The following is an 18,707-nucleotide window of genomic DNA, read 5'->3' as shown; positions in this document are numbered from 1 at the left end:
ATAGAGGAGCCTGACGGGCTATATAGTCCATGGGGTCACAAAGAGTTGGACATGACTGAGGTCAGTTACCACACATGTAAGAGAGTAAAACTTAAAAGTCCTCACCAAAAAGATCTTGAAAGGAGATATGTGAGGTGATATGAATAGATATGTTAATTAAATAAATGAGGGAATCCATTAGTAATGTATGCCTATTTAAATTTTCATGTATTATTTAAATACTTGCCATTTTATCTGGAAAATATATTTTTAAAGTAATTAGCCTCCAATTAAAATAAATAAATTTAAATTTAATAAACAAAGAAACAAAAAAACTGACAAAAGAAAAATAGCATTATTTTCAATGCTTTTTATATAATTTATTTCAGATATTACACTTGGTATGTAAAGGGTTTTTTTTTTTTAATTCCAGATAATAACCTGTGGGATTTATTGGATATTCAGAAAAGTAAGAGACCTTGGAAATTATCTAGGCAATCCTCCCATATTAAGAATATATAAGTAAATCCAAGAATGATTATGTCACTTATCAAAACTTATGAAACTAGAAGCAAAAGTAGCAATAGAAACCAGGTTTCCTATGTTTAAGTGAATCTTTACGGAATTACCCCACATGGAAATATCTCCTATGCTCTGCCAAACTTGATTCTTGTCTCTTTCACAGAACTGATCATATTCCACCTTGTATTCATTGTCCAGTTAGCATAAGTTTTACCAAGCAAATTAAATTCCTTAAAGGCTCAATCCTGGCATGTCGGTTCTTCTCACTCTATATTCTCACATATGGCTAAAGCTCTTTATAAATGCCTTCTTCTCCCTGGAACACCCTCTCTCTCTTATATGATTACCTCCTCGACATCTTTCAGATCTCAGTAAAAACCAGTTCCTCCAAACAGCGTTTCCTGACTCTGACACAGCTCAGGTCTCCTTGTTGTGTGGACATAGGACATTCTGTGCTTTTCCCTCTCGGCACGTGTCCCAGTTGTGGTGCAACATTTAACTTTGAAATTCACCTCATTTCTGTTTTTCTGTTAAAATATAAGTCCTAATTCATAAAGTCCACATGTGTGCTCTTCACTGCTGTCCATTCTTTGCATCCAGCAGGCCTTTGTTATTGCTCAATGAAACACTTTTTTTGTATGCAGCATAAAATTTCAATGAATTTTTGATGCTGCTCTCACAGCATACAGTGAACTAGGACTTTCACAAGAGCCCTAATCCGATTCATGTGGGCTCTGCCTTCATGTGGGTTCTGAACTCATGACCTAATTATTTTCCAATGGTCCCACCATCTAAAATCATCACTTTGGGGATTAGGGTTTCAACATATGAATCTTGGGAGAACACAAGCATTAGTCCATGGCACCCAACCAGGAGACTGACTTGTCTAAGGTAATCCAAAGCCTCATCCATACTGAATGCTCTGTGGTGCTGATACGAAGCCAAGGACTAAGGAATTATAGATTTCTCCTAGTATATACCCAGGGGATTGCAGAGTTTTGAAAGATACAGATAAAAAACTGCCCAGATAAAAAATTGTTATATTTAGGGGAAAATTGTCTATTCTGGAAAAAATAGCATGCATTTTGTATACTGTATTTGAATATATAAAACTCAGTTACCTATCCACACAGCAAAACACATTACAGAAATACAAATAATCACATTTACCTTTGCATTAAAAAATAAAATACTTAAATAAATTAAAGCAAGGTGTTGAAAGATCTATGTATGGAAACATTCAAGACACTCATGTAGGAAATGTTTAAAACAGACAAAACGAGCATATTTCATATTTATTGACTGGAAGAATTAATATTGTTAATACATCCATTCTGCCCACGGTTATCTACATATTCTCTGTAGTCTCTTTCAACTTACCAAGGCATTTTTCCCAAAACAGAAAAAAAAATTCTACAACTTGTATAAAACTGTTGCTGTTGTTCAGTTACCAGGTCATGTCTGACTGTTACTGACGCCATAGACTACAGCACGCCAGACATCCTTGTCCCTTACCATCTCCTAGAATTTGCCCAAGTCCATGCCCTTTGAATTGGTGATGCCATTCAACCAATTCTTATCCTCTGTCAGCCTCTTTTTTTCTGCCTTCAATCTTTCCCAGCATTAGGGTCTTATCCAGTGAGTCAGCTATTCACATTAGGTGGCCAATGTATTGGAGCTTCAGCTTCAGCATCAGTCCTTCTGAAGAGTATATGGGGTTGATTTCCTTTAAGGTTGACTGGTTTTGAACTCCTTGGTGCCCCAGGGACTCTCAAGAGTCTTCTACACCAGCACAGTTCGAAAACATCAGTTCTTCAGCACTCTGCCTTCTTTATTGTCTGTCCAGATCTTATGTGTACATGACTAATGGAAAGAGCATAGCCTTGACTATACAGACCTCTGTCGGCTAAGTGATGTTTTTGCTTTTAACACACTGTCTAGGTTTGTCAGAGCTTTCTTGCCAAGAAGCAATTGTCTTCTAATTTCATGGCTGCAGTCACCATCCACAGTGATTTTAGAGTCCAGGAAGTGGAAGTCAGTCACTGCTTCCACCTTTTCCCTTTCTATTTGCCATGTAAGTGATGGGACCAGATGCCATGATCTTAGCTTTTTTGATATTGAGTTTTAAGCCAGCTTTTTCACTCTCCTCTTTCACCCGCATTGGAGGCTCTTTAGTGCCTCTTAGCTTTCTGCCATTAACATGGTACATTCACATATCTGAGGTTGTTGATATTTCTCCCAGCAATCTCGATTCCAGCCTTTAGGACTCATCCAGTCCAGCATTTCGAATGACATGCTCTGCATATAAGTTAAATCAGCAGGGTGACAATATTCAGCCTTGACGGACTCCTTCACTCATTTTGAATCAGTTTATTTTTCTTTGTCTGCTTCTAACTGTTGCTTTTTGAACTGCATACAAGTTTCTCAGAAGACAGGTAAGGTTCGTCTGGTATTCCCATCTCATTAAGAATTTTCCACTGTGTTGTGATCCACACTGTTTGGTGAGATCAATGAAGCAGATGATTTTCTGGAATTCCCTTGCTTTCTCTATGTTCCAGCAAATGTTGCCAATTTGATCTCTGGTTCATCTCCCTTTTCTAAACCCAGCTTGAACATCTGGAAGTTCTAGGTTCACATAATGCTGAAGCCTAGCCTGGAAGATTTTGAGCATAACCTTACTAGCACTGGAGATGAGTGCATCTGTTCAGTGGCTTGAACATTCTTTAACAATATCCTTCTTGGGAACTAGGATGAGGATTGACATTTTCCAGTCCTCTGGTCACTGCTGGCTCTTCCAAATTTTCTGAGATATTAAGTGGACCACTTTAATAGCACCATCTTTCAGGATTTTAAATAGCTTTGTTGGAATTCTATCACCTCCACTAGCTTTGTTGGCAGCAGTGCTTTTTAAGACCCACTGGAGTTCACATTCCAGAATTTCTGGCTCTGAGTGAGAAACTACACCATTGTGATTATCTGGGTCATTAAGATATTTTTTTGTATAGTTCTTCTGTGTACTTTTCCCATCTTTTCTTGGTCTATTCTGCTGTATTAAATCACTACAGATGGTGACTGCAGCCATGAAATTAAAAGACGCTTACTCCTTGGAAGGAAAGTTATGACCAACTTAGATAGCATATTCAAAAGCAGAGACATTACTTTACCAAAAAATTTCATCCTGTCAATGCTACGCTTTTTCCTGTGATCATGTATGTATGTGAGAGTTGGACTGTGAAGAAGGCTGAGCACCGAAGAATTGATGCTTTTGAACTGTGGTGTTGGAGAAGACTCTTGAGAGTCCCTTGGACTGCAAGGAGATCCAACCAGTCCATTCTGAAGGAGATCAGCCCTGGGATTTCTTTGGAAGGAATGATGCTAAAGCTGAAACTCCAGTACTTTGGCCACCTCATGCGAAGAGTTGACTCATTGGAAAAGACTCTGATGCTGGGAAGGATTGGGGGCAGGAGGAGAAGGGGATGACAGAGGATGAGATGGCTGGATGGCATCACTGACACGATGGATGTGAGTTTGAGTGAACTCCAGGAGTTGGTGATGGACAGGGAGGCCTGGCGTGCTGGGATTCATGGGGTCGCAAAGAGTCGGACAAGACTGAGTGACTAATCTGATCTGATCTGAAAGATAAAAGTGATCTTGAGAAAGAAGAACAAAGTTCGAGACTAGGGTTGCTGATTTCAAATTGTATTAGAAAGCTATAGTAATCAAAACAGAATGCTTTGCTTCTGACATGAAAATAGACACATAGATCAACAGAGCAGAATAGCGAAGCCAGAAAGAAACACACACGTATATTGTTGGTTAGCTTATGAAAAAGGAGCTAAGACTATCCAGTGGGGAAAGGACAAGCTTGTCAAAAATGGCACTGGGGAAACTGGATAGTCCAGTGAAAAAATGGAACTGTACCCCTGTCTTTACTGTGCATAAAAATGGATTAAAAATTAGAACATAAGACTTTTAGCGATTAAACTCTTAGAAGAAGACACTGAGGTAATCTTCTTGCCATCCGTGTTTGCAACAAGGTTTTGGGTTTCACACCAAAAGCAAAGGCAACAACTGCCAAAACAAACAAGTGGATCCACATCAGACTCCAAAGAAAGGAACATCAAGAAAATCAAATGGCAATTTACAGATTGTCAGAAGATATTCCAAATCATATATTTGATAAGGGCTTAATATCCAAAAATACATGAGACATACAACTCAAGGGCAAAAAACCACAAATAATTCAAAATTTTAATGGAGCATATGAAAAGTAAGACTTTCAATAAATTTGAAGATTAGACTATAGATGAGAGACACAGCAAGGTTTTCATTCTAGAACAACAAAAGCCTGTGCCTTCCTGGCATTACTTTCTTCATCTCCACTCACTTATTTGACAATTTCAATTCAATGCATACATTCTTCAGTCAACAGCAATCACCCCACAGTGAGCTATAATATGTACTATGAACAGTCGCACTGGGGAAAAAATATCATAAATTTGAATCCTTACTAATGAAGCATATCAAAAGGAAGGTAATTTCCAGTTTATCACTACATTGTTTTCTATATTTCATTTCAAAATTGAGCCACCTAGTAAGGAAAATGAGTTAAGAGACCTCAATAATATATAGATAGAAAATCAGTTTTAAATGGGAGCATTAATTGACTATAATTTTGTGGCTATTTATTACTACTGTTGTAACTGTAATCCTTTTGGATCTCTACTGCATCCATTAATACTTTATGATAAATATTAATACCAACACAGGGACACATACTACTAAAGTTATAGTGAATAGAGAAAGACAGAATATATTAGGCAAGAAGTCAAAGTATGGGTAGTCAGCAATGGTAGTAAAGTAAAGGGCAGTATTGCCTTGAGAGGAAGGAAGGTTCTCAAAGTTTCTTGAAACAGCAAGAATGAGCCAGCTGTGAGGAATTAGCTTAATTTGTAAACCAGAAACTCTACCAGAAGAAATTTAAGTTCATAAAAACATTATGATGCTAAAACCCAAAATTTAGACAGAGAATAGTGTGGGGTCAGGTATGTAGACATTCCAAGTTCTTCATTGATTAGTGCATCAGGCACTCAAGGACCACCCTCACTGAAGTCTTTCTCTATTGCTCAACCTACAGGTACCAGCATGGAGAAAGAGATAGCTCTAATCCACAGGCAGTTGAACCCTACTTTTATGGCCTCATGGCTTTCCTTAAAGCATTCCACGCAGCACATTTCCTCCACCCCATTCAATCTGGCTGATTCCCCACGGTCAACAGGAGTCCTCACCCTGGGATCATTCCTCAATCCCCATGGCTCCAGCTCCCAACTTCCATGGACACCAGTGGACTTACAACCCTGTCCGAGGTATGAAAGGCTGCAGCATGGCTTGTCTATGTGGTTCTCAATCCATTCAGAGTGTCACAGAGTAGTGAGTTCACTCCCCAACTGCTTCAAATGCCTCCCCCATCCCAGTGGATGGCACGGATGTGGGGATCTCTCCCCTATGCTTCAGCTCCCTTATCCCCAGGTTCAGGCTGGTCCCACTTGCTCTCCTCCTTCTTTCCCCTTCCTCCTTGTCCCTTCTTTCCTTTGTCCTACCAAGCTCTGTGTGGATCCGGATGTGCCTTCTCAGTAGTCAGGGAGTCCTGCCAGGATTCACCTGGTCTTCTGTGAGAACTGCTGTGTCTTTAGACATTCTTGATGCATCAGTGGAGAGAGGTGTACCCCACTTCCACCTACCCCTCCGTCATCTTGTCCACCCCATTTGTGCATGGATTAGAAACGAGTTTCCCTTTCTATTAAGTAACATTGCCATCACCACACATATTTAACTTTTGCTTTTTGAGGAGAACACAGGTAAGTCCCACTCTTCAGTTCAGTCAGTCATTCAGTGATGTCTCACTCTGTTTGTCCCCAGAGACTGCAGCACGCCACGCTTCCCTGTACATCCCCGACTCCCAGAGCTTGTTCAATCTCATGATTAGATCATGAAGCTCAAACTTAGATCCTCACCTTAATAATTTTTTATACATGAAAATATGTAACCTTTAAAAATCTCTCCAAATTTTCCTACCATCCAGTCTTTGGCAATCATTTTTCTACTCTGAGTTCCTTTTTTTTTTGGAAATTCCTTATAGTTGAGATCCTGTGGTATTTGTCTTTCTCTGACTTAGTTTACTTAGTGTAATGCCCTCCAGTTTCATCCATGTTGCCACAAAGGGAATGATTTCTTTCTAATTCTAATGGCTAAATAATATTTACCTATATATGTCACATCACATTGTTTTAATCCATTCACCTGATGAAAGATTGTTGTTTCTATACCAAGGCTACTGTGAATAATGCTGCAATGAACATGGGAATACAGATCTCTCTTTGAGACAATGACTTCATTTGCTTTTACTATATATCCAGAAGTGGGATAATGGATCACATAAATATTCTCTTTTAAATTTCTTGAGTAACGTCCACAGTATGTGTTCATGGGAGTTTACCGGTATACATCCCTACCAACAGTGCATAAGCACTCCTTTTCTCCACATCCTCAATAACATTTGTCATTTCTTACATTTTTGGTACTAGCCTTTCAAACAGGTATGAGGAGATATCCCTTGGGCTTTTGATCTGCATTTCTTTTGATTACTAGTAATACTGAGCATCTTATCATATACCTCTTGATCATCTATATGTCTTATTTGTGGGAAAATGTCTGTTCTTTAAAGATGGAGCATACATTATGTTTACTATATTCCAATATATGAAACTCAGTTGTCTACCTATATATCAACAACAAGCTATCAGAAAGTGGAATAAGCAAACAATCCCATTTGCTGTTGCATCAACAAAAGATAAAACACTTAGAAATAAACAAGCAAGGTGTTGAAAGATTTTATGCAAAACCTTTAAGACATTGATAAGAGAAATTTAAAGAGTTAAAGATACGTAAAGTTAGGTTGTCTATAATGTGTTTCTTGAGGTAGGATTTGTATTACTATAAACTTCCCTCTTAGAACTGCTTTTGTTGCATCCTCTAGGTTTTTGATCATCTGGTTTTTATTGTTCTTTGTTTCTAGGAATGTGTTGATTTCCCTTATTTCTTCAGTAAACTGCTCATTATTTAGAAATGTGTTGTTTAATCAATATGTGTTTGTGTTCTTTAAAGTGTTTTTTCCTATAATTGATATCTCGTATCATAGTGCTCTTGCCTTGAAAATCCCATGGATGTAGGACCTGGTAGGCTAGAGTCCATGGTGTTGCAAAGAGTCAGACACAACTGAGCGACTTCACTTTCATTTTGCACTTTCATGTATTGGAGAAGGAAATGGCAACCCATTCCAGTGTTCTTGCCTGGGGAATCCCAGGGACGGGGGAGCCTGGTGGGCTGCGTCTATGGGCTCCCACAGAGTCGGACACGACTGAAGCTACTTAGAAGCAGTAGCAATAGCAGTATCATAGTGTTGTGGTCAGAGAAAATTCTTGATACAATTCAATTTCCTTAAATTTATTGAAGTTTGATTTAGGACCCAAATGAGGAGAATGTTTCATGTGCACTTGAGAAGAAAGTGTATTCTTCTGCATTTGGATGGAATGTGTTGAAGATATTACTTAGGTCTGTTTGCTCTAATATATCTTTTAGGCTTATGTTTCCTTATTAACTTTCTGTTCTGATAATCTGTCCACTGGTATAGGTGTGGTGTTATCATGCCTACAATTATTGTGTTACGATCAATTTCTCGTTTTTTGTCAGTTAGTGTTTACCTTATGTATTGAGGTGCTCTTATGTAGGGTACATAAATAGTTAAAATTGTTATGTCTTTTTCTTGGACTGATCCCTTGATCATTTGCTAGTGTCCTTCTTTATTTCTTATAATAGTTTTGATTTTAAGGCTTATTTTTTCTGATACGAGAATTGCCAATCCGGCTTTCTTTTGATTTCCATTTGCATGGAATATCTTTTTCCATCCACTCACTTTCAGTCTGTATGTGTCTCTAGAACTGAAGTGGGTCTCTGGTAGACAGCATATATATGGGTCTTGTTTTTGTATCCATTCAGCCAGTCTGAGTCTTTTGGTAAGAATGGAAGAAGATAATAGCAAATAAAGCAACCGATACAGGATTGCTTTCCAAACTACAAGCAGCTCAAACAAGTCAGTCATCAAAAGCAAAGGCAAGAACTGCAAAAATAAACCAGTGAGACCACATCAAACTCAAAACCTTCTGCATAGTAAAAGAAGCCATCAGTAAAATGAAATGACAACCTATGGAATGAAAAAATATATTTGCAAACCACATATTTGATAAGGGCTTTGTATCCAAGTATATATAAGAGACTTATGCAACTCATTATGAAAAGAAGTCAAACAACCCAAATTATTAAATGAGCAAAGGAAGAGTAAGTGTTTTGCAAAATCTGAAGAGTAGACTGTAGATGACAGACCCTGTGAGTTTTTCCTTCCAGAACAAAAGCCTGTGTCTTCCTGGCATTGCTTTCTTTATCTCCAATCACCTGTTTGGTGATTCAGTTCACAGTATACATCCTTTACCCAATAGCAATCACCCGACACTGAGCTATATGTGCTCAGAATAGCCTTATTAACTATAACAAACTAATAATTACATACTTAATCTCGAGGCATCTAAAATCTAAGGTGATTTTCAGAATTTTCCACTCCACTGTTTCCTACATTCTATTTCAAAATTGAAGCACCTAGTATGGAAAAATGAGTAGGGGACCTCAGTAATACATGCATAGAAAGTCATTTAAAACTGGGAGCATTACTGGATTACATTTTGGGGGAATGTATTATTACTAATACTATTACAATTTTATTGCCTTTATTCTCTGCTATACTAGTGGATATTGATTTAAAATAGTAATAACAACATACAGCACAAAGTACTCAGGATACAGTAGATTGAGAAAGACAAAGCTTATGAGGCAGGAAGGGAAATCATAGAGAATTAGCAATGGTATCAAATCGAGGTATAGTATTGCTTAGAAAGAAAGCAGAGTTCTCTAATTGTTTGGAGACAACACAGACAAGCCAGATGTGAGCCAACCAGCTTAAACTGTGTACCAGAAACCCCACCAGAAGGAAAATGAAGTTCATAAGAATATGCTGATGCTAAACGCCAAAATCCAGACAGTAAGAGAATAGGGTAGGGTTTATGTAGATGCTGAAAACTACTCAGAGAGGTAGACATGGAAGCAAATACACTAATGAGCATCAGAAAGATCAAAGCACAAAAGAGTCTGAAAAATAAATCATCAAGGGACTTGGTAGTCTGATCAAAAGAATAAGAGAATCAAGTTGGAAAACAAAAATATAAAGACTTGTGCACGTGATAGACCCAGAGAATGCTCAGCAGAGAAAATTTTGGCCTTAGTGACCAGCGAACAGAAGCCTCCAGCATCAGGAACCAAAACCCTGGGCAGGACTCACGACTGTGCGCTTCTGGAAACAGCCTTAGTTTCAAGTTTGGGCACTACACCACCTAAAAGCGAATGCAGACAAGGATTATAGCCTGCTATGACACTGAATCACAGACAACAGTATTTGTTTGTTTACTTTTCTCATTCAACTATAAAGTTAATGAATCACTAACCAATGATAATTGACATCATCAGATTATAGTCAGATCCTCTTTAGTCATACAATGGATATCTGAACCTGTTATATGATTCCCAATAATAGATTTTATAATTGAATTTCTTGATGTTTAATTGAAGGGTAATTGCTTTACAATACTGTACTGGTTTCCGCCAAACATCAGCATGAATCAGCCATAGGGATACCTATGTCCCCCGCTCTTGAACCTCCTTGCCACCATCCTTCCCGTCCCACCCCTTGAAGCTGTTACAGTAAAATATGGAAGGCTTCACAAATTTGTGTGTCATCCTTGGGCAGGGGTCATGCTAATCTTCTCAGTATTATTCCAATTTTTTAATATATGTGCTATGAAAGCTAACACATGTATAACAATTGGGGGAATGTCATGGAAACATGTAGAATATCATACAGGAAAAGAATCGCCAGTCCTGGTTCAATACTAGATCCCTGGGGCTGGTGCACTGGGATGACCCGGAGGGATGGTACAAGGAGGGAGGTGGGAGTGGGGTTCAGGATGGGGAACACGTGTTCGCCCATGGCGGATTCATGTTGATGTGTAGCAGAACCAATACAATATTGTAGAGTAATTAGCCTCCAATTAAAATAAATAAATTTAAATTAAAAAAATAAAAGAATAAGTATTTGAGATAAAATATTAAAAAAACAATTTAACAGAAAAAAAAATCATATAGTTAGTCATCTCCCAACAGATGATCATTTACATTAGGAATTAGGGTATGCTGCTATATTTACCACCTCTTATAAAATCGAATTTTATAAGGTCCAAAGTTTCATGAAGGAATTTAGCATATATTTATGCATAGCACATGTATACATGCACAGAAATATATGCACACAAGTACATTTCTGTTATATAAGCTATTATCTTCGTTGCCTGTCACAATAAGCTCTTTAGTCGATGAGAGAGATAGTCCCAAATTTCTGCAACTTATATGTCTCCTTTTTGAGGACCACTTCTTTTAATTTCATCACCTAATTTTAAACAACCATTCTATTCTTAGATACCATGCCAATTTAAACTAAGAGCAGAGAAAACCTAGTAAATGCTGATATCTTATCCTTAATTAAATTATCACTCTTCTGGTTAGTTGGAAAAAGAATCATGTTCAGATCTCATTCAGGAGGATAAAATCTCTATTTTATCAGTTCTCTTATCCAAACTCAATTCTTGCTCACTTCAGTCTTAAATTCTGTTTACTTATAAAGGTCAGACAGGAAAAGTAATATTAAAATCATGCTTGCAAGAGTCTATGATTTATGCTTAGTTGGCCAAAGGTAGGGCCAGGAATAATTTCTGAAATATTACAATACATCATGGAAGCATGAAGGTCTAGTTCTACTGTCAAAGAGGAGATGTTTGGAGATGGTTCAAAAACTAAGCCCCATGGGTTTTCAAGATGTACACCCAACCAGATGCGTAAATTTGTCCCTTAAAATCAAAGTCAGGAAGAGGAAGGCCTTGTTTGCAGAGCCGATGACGCTGTCTTGGGTGCTGACCAGGCAATATTCTTGTGTTACCATTTGGAGATTTATTTGCTATTTTCTCGAAGAAACAAACATAACGAGAAGAATAAAGATGGATAAGAGTAGAATAGCTACCAAGGTGCCTAGAAGAAAGGCTAACCAGGAGAACCAGGCCCCCACACTGATAACTGTCAAAGACTTTAACAGTGAGTGTTTTATAGACGAGCAGAACAAATGGATAAAACCAATGTTCTAGGGTCACTGCTGTTTTGCAGTCAAAGACAAAATATTTTTCTCTTTAAGCAGAGTCATCACAGCTCTTGATGTGGTCCTGGTTACACACATGCAGACCGAGGGCCACAGGCATGTGTGATGTGACATCAGGAAGTGAACCGATGACTGTATAGGTTCCCAGTGACCTGCATCTGCTAATAATGGGACCTGGGGAAAATTACTTGTCCTCTTTAAGTCACTGCATCTTCATTAACATAACTTGATGATCACAGTGAAGATTAAGGTTATCTCACAGGGTTCCTGTGAAACACAAATTTTGAGATGTTTTAAAGGTTTTGTGAAAGTATCGGAGACATGCATGGGGTTACTAAGGTGAGTGAGCAGATCCAAGGTACAGTATCTTTTTCTCTTAGTATTCTCTCTGTACTCAATAGTGGTGATCAGTAGGTCACGTGTTTACTCTTACCCCAGTGTGATGGTAAACCACACAGATCTACTGGACTTTTCTTGTTATTTCAGTGTCTAAAATTCAAGCATTAGTCAATGTAGAGTAAAAAAAATTGCAAACTCTTGGAGGGCCTCGCTACACAGAGTCTGCAGAGTACCAACATTAAACTGTCTTAAAAGAATGGCCTACCTGTGGCGGATTCATTTTGATATTTGGCAAAACTAATACAATTATGTAAAGTTTGAAAATAAAATAAAATTGGAAGAATAAAAAAATAAAATAAAATAAAATACAAAAAAAAAAAAAAAGAATGGCCTAAACACTCTGGCTTGGAATTTTTTTTTTTTTTTTCTCAGAATTAAGTTGTAAATGTTTGCAGAGCACAGAAGTACTTCTGGGAGCAATTCAAAAATACATGGAATAACCTACTTCTCCAACTCTCTATCTGTGCAAATATCATCATCCATCTAAATTTACACAGAAGGTGCTCCTTCTTCCCCACCCCAGCTTCTACAGCAAGAACTCCTGATCAGAGCAACAGGGAAAGAAAAGGCTTCCCTCCACAGGATGGATTTGATGACCTCAGGTGACTAGATCATCTCAGAATGGCTCATGTTTTTATTTAAACAGGGTCCTGCCTGCTGCTGCTGCTGGTCGTGTCTAATCTGCTCCTGTGCCAAGGCAACTCATGCCCATCCTGTGGTCCTGACGTGTTTGTCTCCTTACGGAAATCCCTTACAGACTTGTATATTGATGCTGCCTGGCTCTCCCACGAATTCCATAACCTTTCTGCAATAATGTTCAGTGAGTTTGTAAGTACTATGGTGGTGGTGGTTTAGTTGCTAAATCGTGTCCGACTCTTGCGACCCCATGGACTGTAGCCCACCAGGCTCCCAGAAGGAAACCTCCCCTAACCGACAGAGCTATACTATCCTTTAAACAAGAAGGCTGCAATAACACACTCTCTAGGTCAAAGAAGCCACCAGTTCATAAGATGTTGAAATCGAAGAAAGGATCAGTTTTGTGAAATCTCAAAGATTCCTAAGAAGTGCAATAACTTTTTCAATTTCCTTTCATTCATTTTCTTTTTTAAATTTCCAAAATAAATGATTTTGTATTTGTCAGCTAGGAATGTCATAAAATAATGCAATAAACTCAGTGGAATAAACAACAGAAATTTCTTTCCTCACAGTTCTGGGGGCTAGAAGTCCCAAATCAATATACCAGCAAGGTGAGGTTCTGGTAAGAACTGTTTCTTCCCAGGCTGGCTTCTCTGTGACTCCTCACAAAGGGTGGGGAAGAGAGATAGAGGAAAAAACACAGAGACACAAAGACATAGAAAGAATTCTCTGCTGTTTCGCTTCATGAAGACGCTAAACCTATTGGATCAGTGTTCCACCTTAAGAGCTCATTTGACCTTAATGGGCTTCGCTGGTGGTTCAGATGGTAAAGAATCTGTCTGCAATGTGAGAGACTTGGGTTCTATCCCTGGGTCTGGAAGATTCCCTGGAGACTGGAACGGCAAGCACTCCAGTATTCTTGCCTGAGAAATCCCATGGACAGAGGAATCTGGTGGGCTATAGACCATGGGATCCCCAAAGTCAGAACCCTTTTCAAAACACAGCACTTTGGCAGTTAGGGCTCTAACACATGAAGAACACAGATTCAGCCCACAATACTACCTGACACAAAGCACTTTCAGGTGGGACTGGGGAAAAGGAAGCGTGTTGATTTTCTGGTCCTTCAATGTCTCTTTGGGCTTTCTTCTCCAGGCTCAGAGTAAATAGCCAATAAATGAGAACTGCTCTGCAGTGAACTGGGTGGATGGAACATGTTAAACAAAGCTGAATCCGGGTCACAGAAACGAATACTTTGTAGTTTTTTTAAAGGTACAAATTATTGTTTTAAGATTTGCAGTGAATAGGTTTCCAGCTACAATAGAAGGGGAGTTTACAATTGGAAACAATTATTCTCTTTCTGAAGAAGGTACTTGAAAGTTGTTATGTTAATTATTTTAGGTCAATCAAGGAGCACACAGTAGAGCAGACAGCTAATAAAAGGCGGTGCTAAGGTTTTCTATTAAATTCACCTAATTCTTTTTACTCACTAGGTTTTCTTTCATTCTCCATTTTGACTGTCCATTTTTTTCCCAACTCTTCCAAGTAAACAAAAGATTAAATGGTTAAATATAGGTGCATGCATGCATTCTAAATCACTTCAGTTGTGTCCAACTCTTGGCAACCCTACTGACTATAGCTGAACAGGCTCCTCTGTTCATAGGATTGGCCAGGCAAGAATACTGCAGTATGCCGATGTACACTCTTGCAAGGTATCAAACCTGAGTCTTGTTATATGTCCTGCATTGGCAGGAATATTCTTTACTACAACCGACCCCTGGGAAGTACCAAATATTGGTACATATGTACTATATTTGGTTCAAATAGTTAAAAAAAAAAAGATAATAAAAAAGAGAAGGGAAAAGGTTAAACTTAGAAGAGTTATATGTAAATCATTTTTACAGAGACAATATATAGAAAAGTAGGAAAAGAATGACTTTCAAATTTTGTGATGCCCACCCCCCCCCCCCCGTTAAAAAAATACACGTCTATCACACATGTTAATGTTCTGGTAATGGGTTCATCTACTGAATGCCCAACAACCCTAACTAATTGCCTGATCACTTTCAGAAAGAAAAATATGCCCAGGGCAAACTGTACCATATCAATGCCACCAACAGCTGCCACACCAATTCCTTCCATGCTCCCGAAGAAAGAGATAAAGCCCACCAGATGAATGTGAGTCTTTCCCCTGGGTTTTTCACCGGGTCAAACGAGACAGTATGTAGGTTACCAGACTTCAGATTATTAGAGGTTATGGTAACTGTACATGCAGGAAAAGGTGGAGGAACCGTAAGCAATTGAAGAGAAACTATATTATGTAGCTGATGAAGCATGAGTGAAATCAAGGGATGACTAAATATCTGTAGTAGCAAGATAAATAACAGATCTATAAATTGTCCATGAAGATAACTTTAGTTCAACCAATGCATTAGACACAGGATCGCAGCTATTATTCTGTATGAAAACAGGAAATGAATGGGAACTTCCATGTGTAAAATATGATTCAATATTTAAATATAAATTCATGAATATGTAAGAAACACACCCCAGTTTTGAGTACTCCCTGTTAGCAGTGACTCCTACTTGGGAATCCTATAGTGCACCACCTGAGCCCTCGCATCTGCCTTTCAAGGCTCTCCTGATTCTGCTTCTACTTCTCTGACACCTCCTTCATTCGTCATTCTCAATGACTCCTCTGTCACCATTTATTCTGAATTTGTAAGTCTCTCCCACAATGGCCTAAAAAACATTGCTTTGCTTCTCATGGCCACAACAATTGCCTCTGTTCAAAGGACAACATAGTTTACATATCAAGCCTCAATCATTTATGGCAACTCCAAATTTTCACTGTTATAATCTCTCCTTTCTGATTTCCTGCATTATCCTTCTTCTTAACATTATTTAAAGTATTTCCACATGCATCCCCCCATAAAATTCTATCTTCTCTCTCTACAACCTTCTTAATGATACCAGCATTCTTTTTCCCTGTTAAGCTCATTGATAATGAGGGTGAACAAGTAAAGGAAAAAGGACAAAGAGGAAGAGGAGGGATTTTCAATAAGCTTAAATTTAAAGTTTATTGAGAGTTACTACATGGCGTTACATTTTACTCAGCATTTTATGTGCATTTTTATATTTAATCCTATTCAGTTCTCTGTTCTTTACCAGTAAAACAGTTCATGGCTGTAAAGAAATCAAGCATATTAACTAGAGATCTTCAGCTCTTGGGATTTTCAGGCTCAGTTCTGCTAGAAGTAGTGAACTAGCAGGGAACCCTCCATTGTGAATCCCCCTGATGCTATAACTAAAAACAACGCTGTGCCATTTTCTGCCCAGACACATGTCAACAAAACAGACTCTTCTGATATCAGCAGGGTGCTGGTGTGGGATCAGCTGAGGAGAGAAGCCTGTTTAGGAATGTCATGTCTTCTTCCTTGTCTCTTTGTTATAATATCATAAAGCAATTACCGATCTAAAATCAATACGAAGGACTCATCGGATTCATTAATATGAATGAATCACTGGGTGACAATGATGTGGGCACAGGTGGAATCCCTCTTTCCTGGGTCAGGCACTGCAGCACAAACTGACTTGCGTAACTACTTAGATTCTCTCACACGAATATAGAAACACAAAAGAACTCACTGAGTGGTGGTAGAATTTCAGAGTAAAAAAGAAAATTCTTTATGTTATAAATTAGAACACATCAGAGGAATCAGTTCCTAAAATAACCTAGATGTTTAAAAATTTAGCCAAGTGTGAACTAATAGCTTACATTTTATCCTTTTGCAAATTTTACTACCTTCAAAAATCTCTGCATGCACATAGGAATAACCAAAAGTTTTTTAGGTCAGCTGCTCTGAGCAAAGATCACATTACCAAAACCACTGAATTATGATTATTTTTATGAGACTGTTTCTTCTGGTTGCTTAGAATGAAGACCTTAGTAAGTGGACACTCGTGTTACTGTATTCCTGGAATAATCCTCTGTATCATCTAGTCCCGAGGCTTCGGAATATGAAAAATCTGTCAGAGGCTGTCGTATCAAGTGCCATGGAGATTGAGAACATGTCAGACAAACTTCAGGCATTCATAGAGAGTCAATTCAGGAAGGTGAGCATCCTGCAGAGGGCTTTCTTGCTTTGTTCATGAATGAAAGAGGTGACCACTGTAATGCATAAGGAGTTTGGAAATATCTCATTTTGTAAGAAAAAGATTCATGACTTCTATATACTAGATGGCTACTACATAAACCAGGAGCCTAGACATTCATAGTGATAGATTCTACTGTAAAGGGATCAGAATTTCACTGCAATTTTTGACATGTGCAGCCTTCCCTGCATTGCACATATTCCACCAACAGCTTGCCTCTACCAGGGCACTGGTGGTTGTAATGTTTTCAAGAGTAATAGTAATAGAGAACAGAATTTCCAAGATCAGCATTTTTCTAAAGTATCCCAGGACATCTGCTATTGAAGTTCCACTTGTCTGCTTTCTCTGTTCTCCTCAAATCAAAGGATGAGAATGGAAAGGAAGAAAAGAGAAAGTTAAAACTAAACTTGAGTTCCATATCTAGTTTTTAGATTTCTAATAGTTTTCTCATAGGCTGGCTCCAAAATCCATATCTAGAGAGTTTTATATTCATATGTCTTCCCCAAATCTTTATTTGAAATTAGAAGAAAAAAGATAAGCAAATAATAAAATGCATAAGAAGTCATTATCATTTGGGTATTCAGGTTATTGTTTCAGTCTTGAAGACGATACACGAGGCTCGCAGTAGCTGGTCAGGACTCCCATCCCTGACGTCCAGCGATGAAGATAGGCGTCTTTCTGAATTTTATAACCTGTTCCACTGCCTGTGCAGGGATTCAGGGAAAGTTGACACGTACATCAAGATCCTGACGTGCCGAATCCGCAAAAAGTGCTAAATCCACATCCATCCCATCCAGCTCTGAGATGGTCATAATCATCTATCCCATAGCGGGCTACTTGAAATTACAGCTTTTTAATGCATGCTCTGTAATGGGTCTTCTCTTAAAAAATAAACACAGATGGTTTAGAAATGTCAAAATCTAAGAGGGCAATTTGTTAACATTTCTTATCTTTATTTAAGAGTAAATCAAAAGAAATTCCACAACTACAATTAAGAGAATGAAGCACCTATTAAAATAAGTCACAAATAGCAGAAGCTGGCATTACAAAAAAGACCATTAAGAGATTCCGTAAGAATCACAGCCAATTATTCTGGGTCAAGTTATTAGAATCAAAGAATTAGACAATTGTTCATGGTTCTGGTCATGCTACCAAGAAGGCTGAATTCTCAGGATTCTTCATGAAATCCAGCCACAACTTTCAGCCAACTATCACAGTGTTACACCCGACAAGATAAGTGCTTTGCACCTTTGTGTAAATAGCATGAGGTTTCCTGAACTGTGTAAAGATTGGTAGGATGCTGTCTTAGTCCTTCTGGGATGTTATAACAAAATATCACAGGCTTAAAAACAATGGAAATGGATTTCCACAGCAGCGTCATGGTCATGCAGGGTCCTTTCTGGTCACATAATTCCTACTGTATCCTCACACGGGGGAGAGCTTGGGAGCATTGTGTGTCTCTTGTATATAAAAGCACTCATTTCATTGAAGAGGGTCCATCCTTACAACTCCATCACCTCACAAAGACTGCACCTAGGGTTACCATAACCATGGGAATCAGGATTTCATCATATGAAATTTCTGGGGGACACAAAGGTTGAGACCATAGCGGATACATAGGTGAACTGGCTCATCCTCCTGCAGTGGCTGTCGT

The 18,707-nt window shown here is 38.4% G+C and overlaps 1 protein-coding gene and 1 non-coding gene across 2 annotated transcripts in view; one reads left to right on the top strand and one right to left on the bottom strand.

Annotated features, from left to right (window-relative positions):
* Positions 1-17,829, top strand: part of LOC147347638 (chorionic somatomammotropin hormone 2-like) — a 37,106-nt gene extending 19,277 nt beyond the window's left edge. The window contains exons 2-5 of the mRNA XM_086370596.1: positions 12,912-13,093; positions 14,969-15,076; positions 16,835-17,014; positions 17,638-17,829. Of these exons, the coding sequence (XP_086226722.1) occupies positions 12,912-13,093; positions 14,969-15,076; positions 16,835-17,014; positions 17,638-17,829 (662 nt within the window). The remainder of the gene's footprint in view (positions 1-12,911; positions 13,094-14,968; positions 15,077-16,834; positions 17,015-17,637) is intronic.
* On the bottom strand, positions 10,367-10,475 carry LOC147347639 (U6 spliceosomal RNA). Its single transcript, XR_015153309.1, has one exon. It is a non-coding gene; the product is annotated as a U6 spliceosomal RNA (small nuclear RNA).
* Positions 17,830-18,707: the final 878 nt, after the last annotated feature.

This window comes from Bos grunniens, chromosome 23 (genome assembly GCF_055505025.1).
Source record: "Bos grunniens cultivar Pamir isolate PY7600 chromosome 23, Bosgru_T2T1.0, whole genome shotgun sequence".
NCBI lineage: Eukaryota > Metazoa > Chordata > Mammalia > Artiodactyla > Bovidae > Bos > Bos grunniens.
This window is presented reverse-complemented; position numbering and strand designations above follow the sequence as displayed.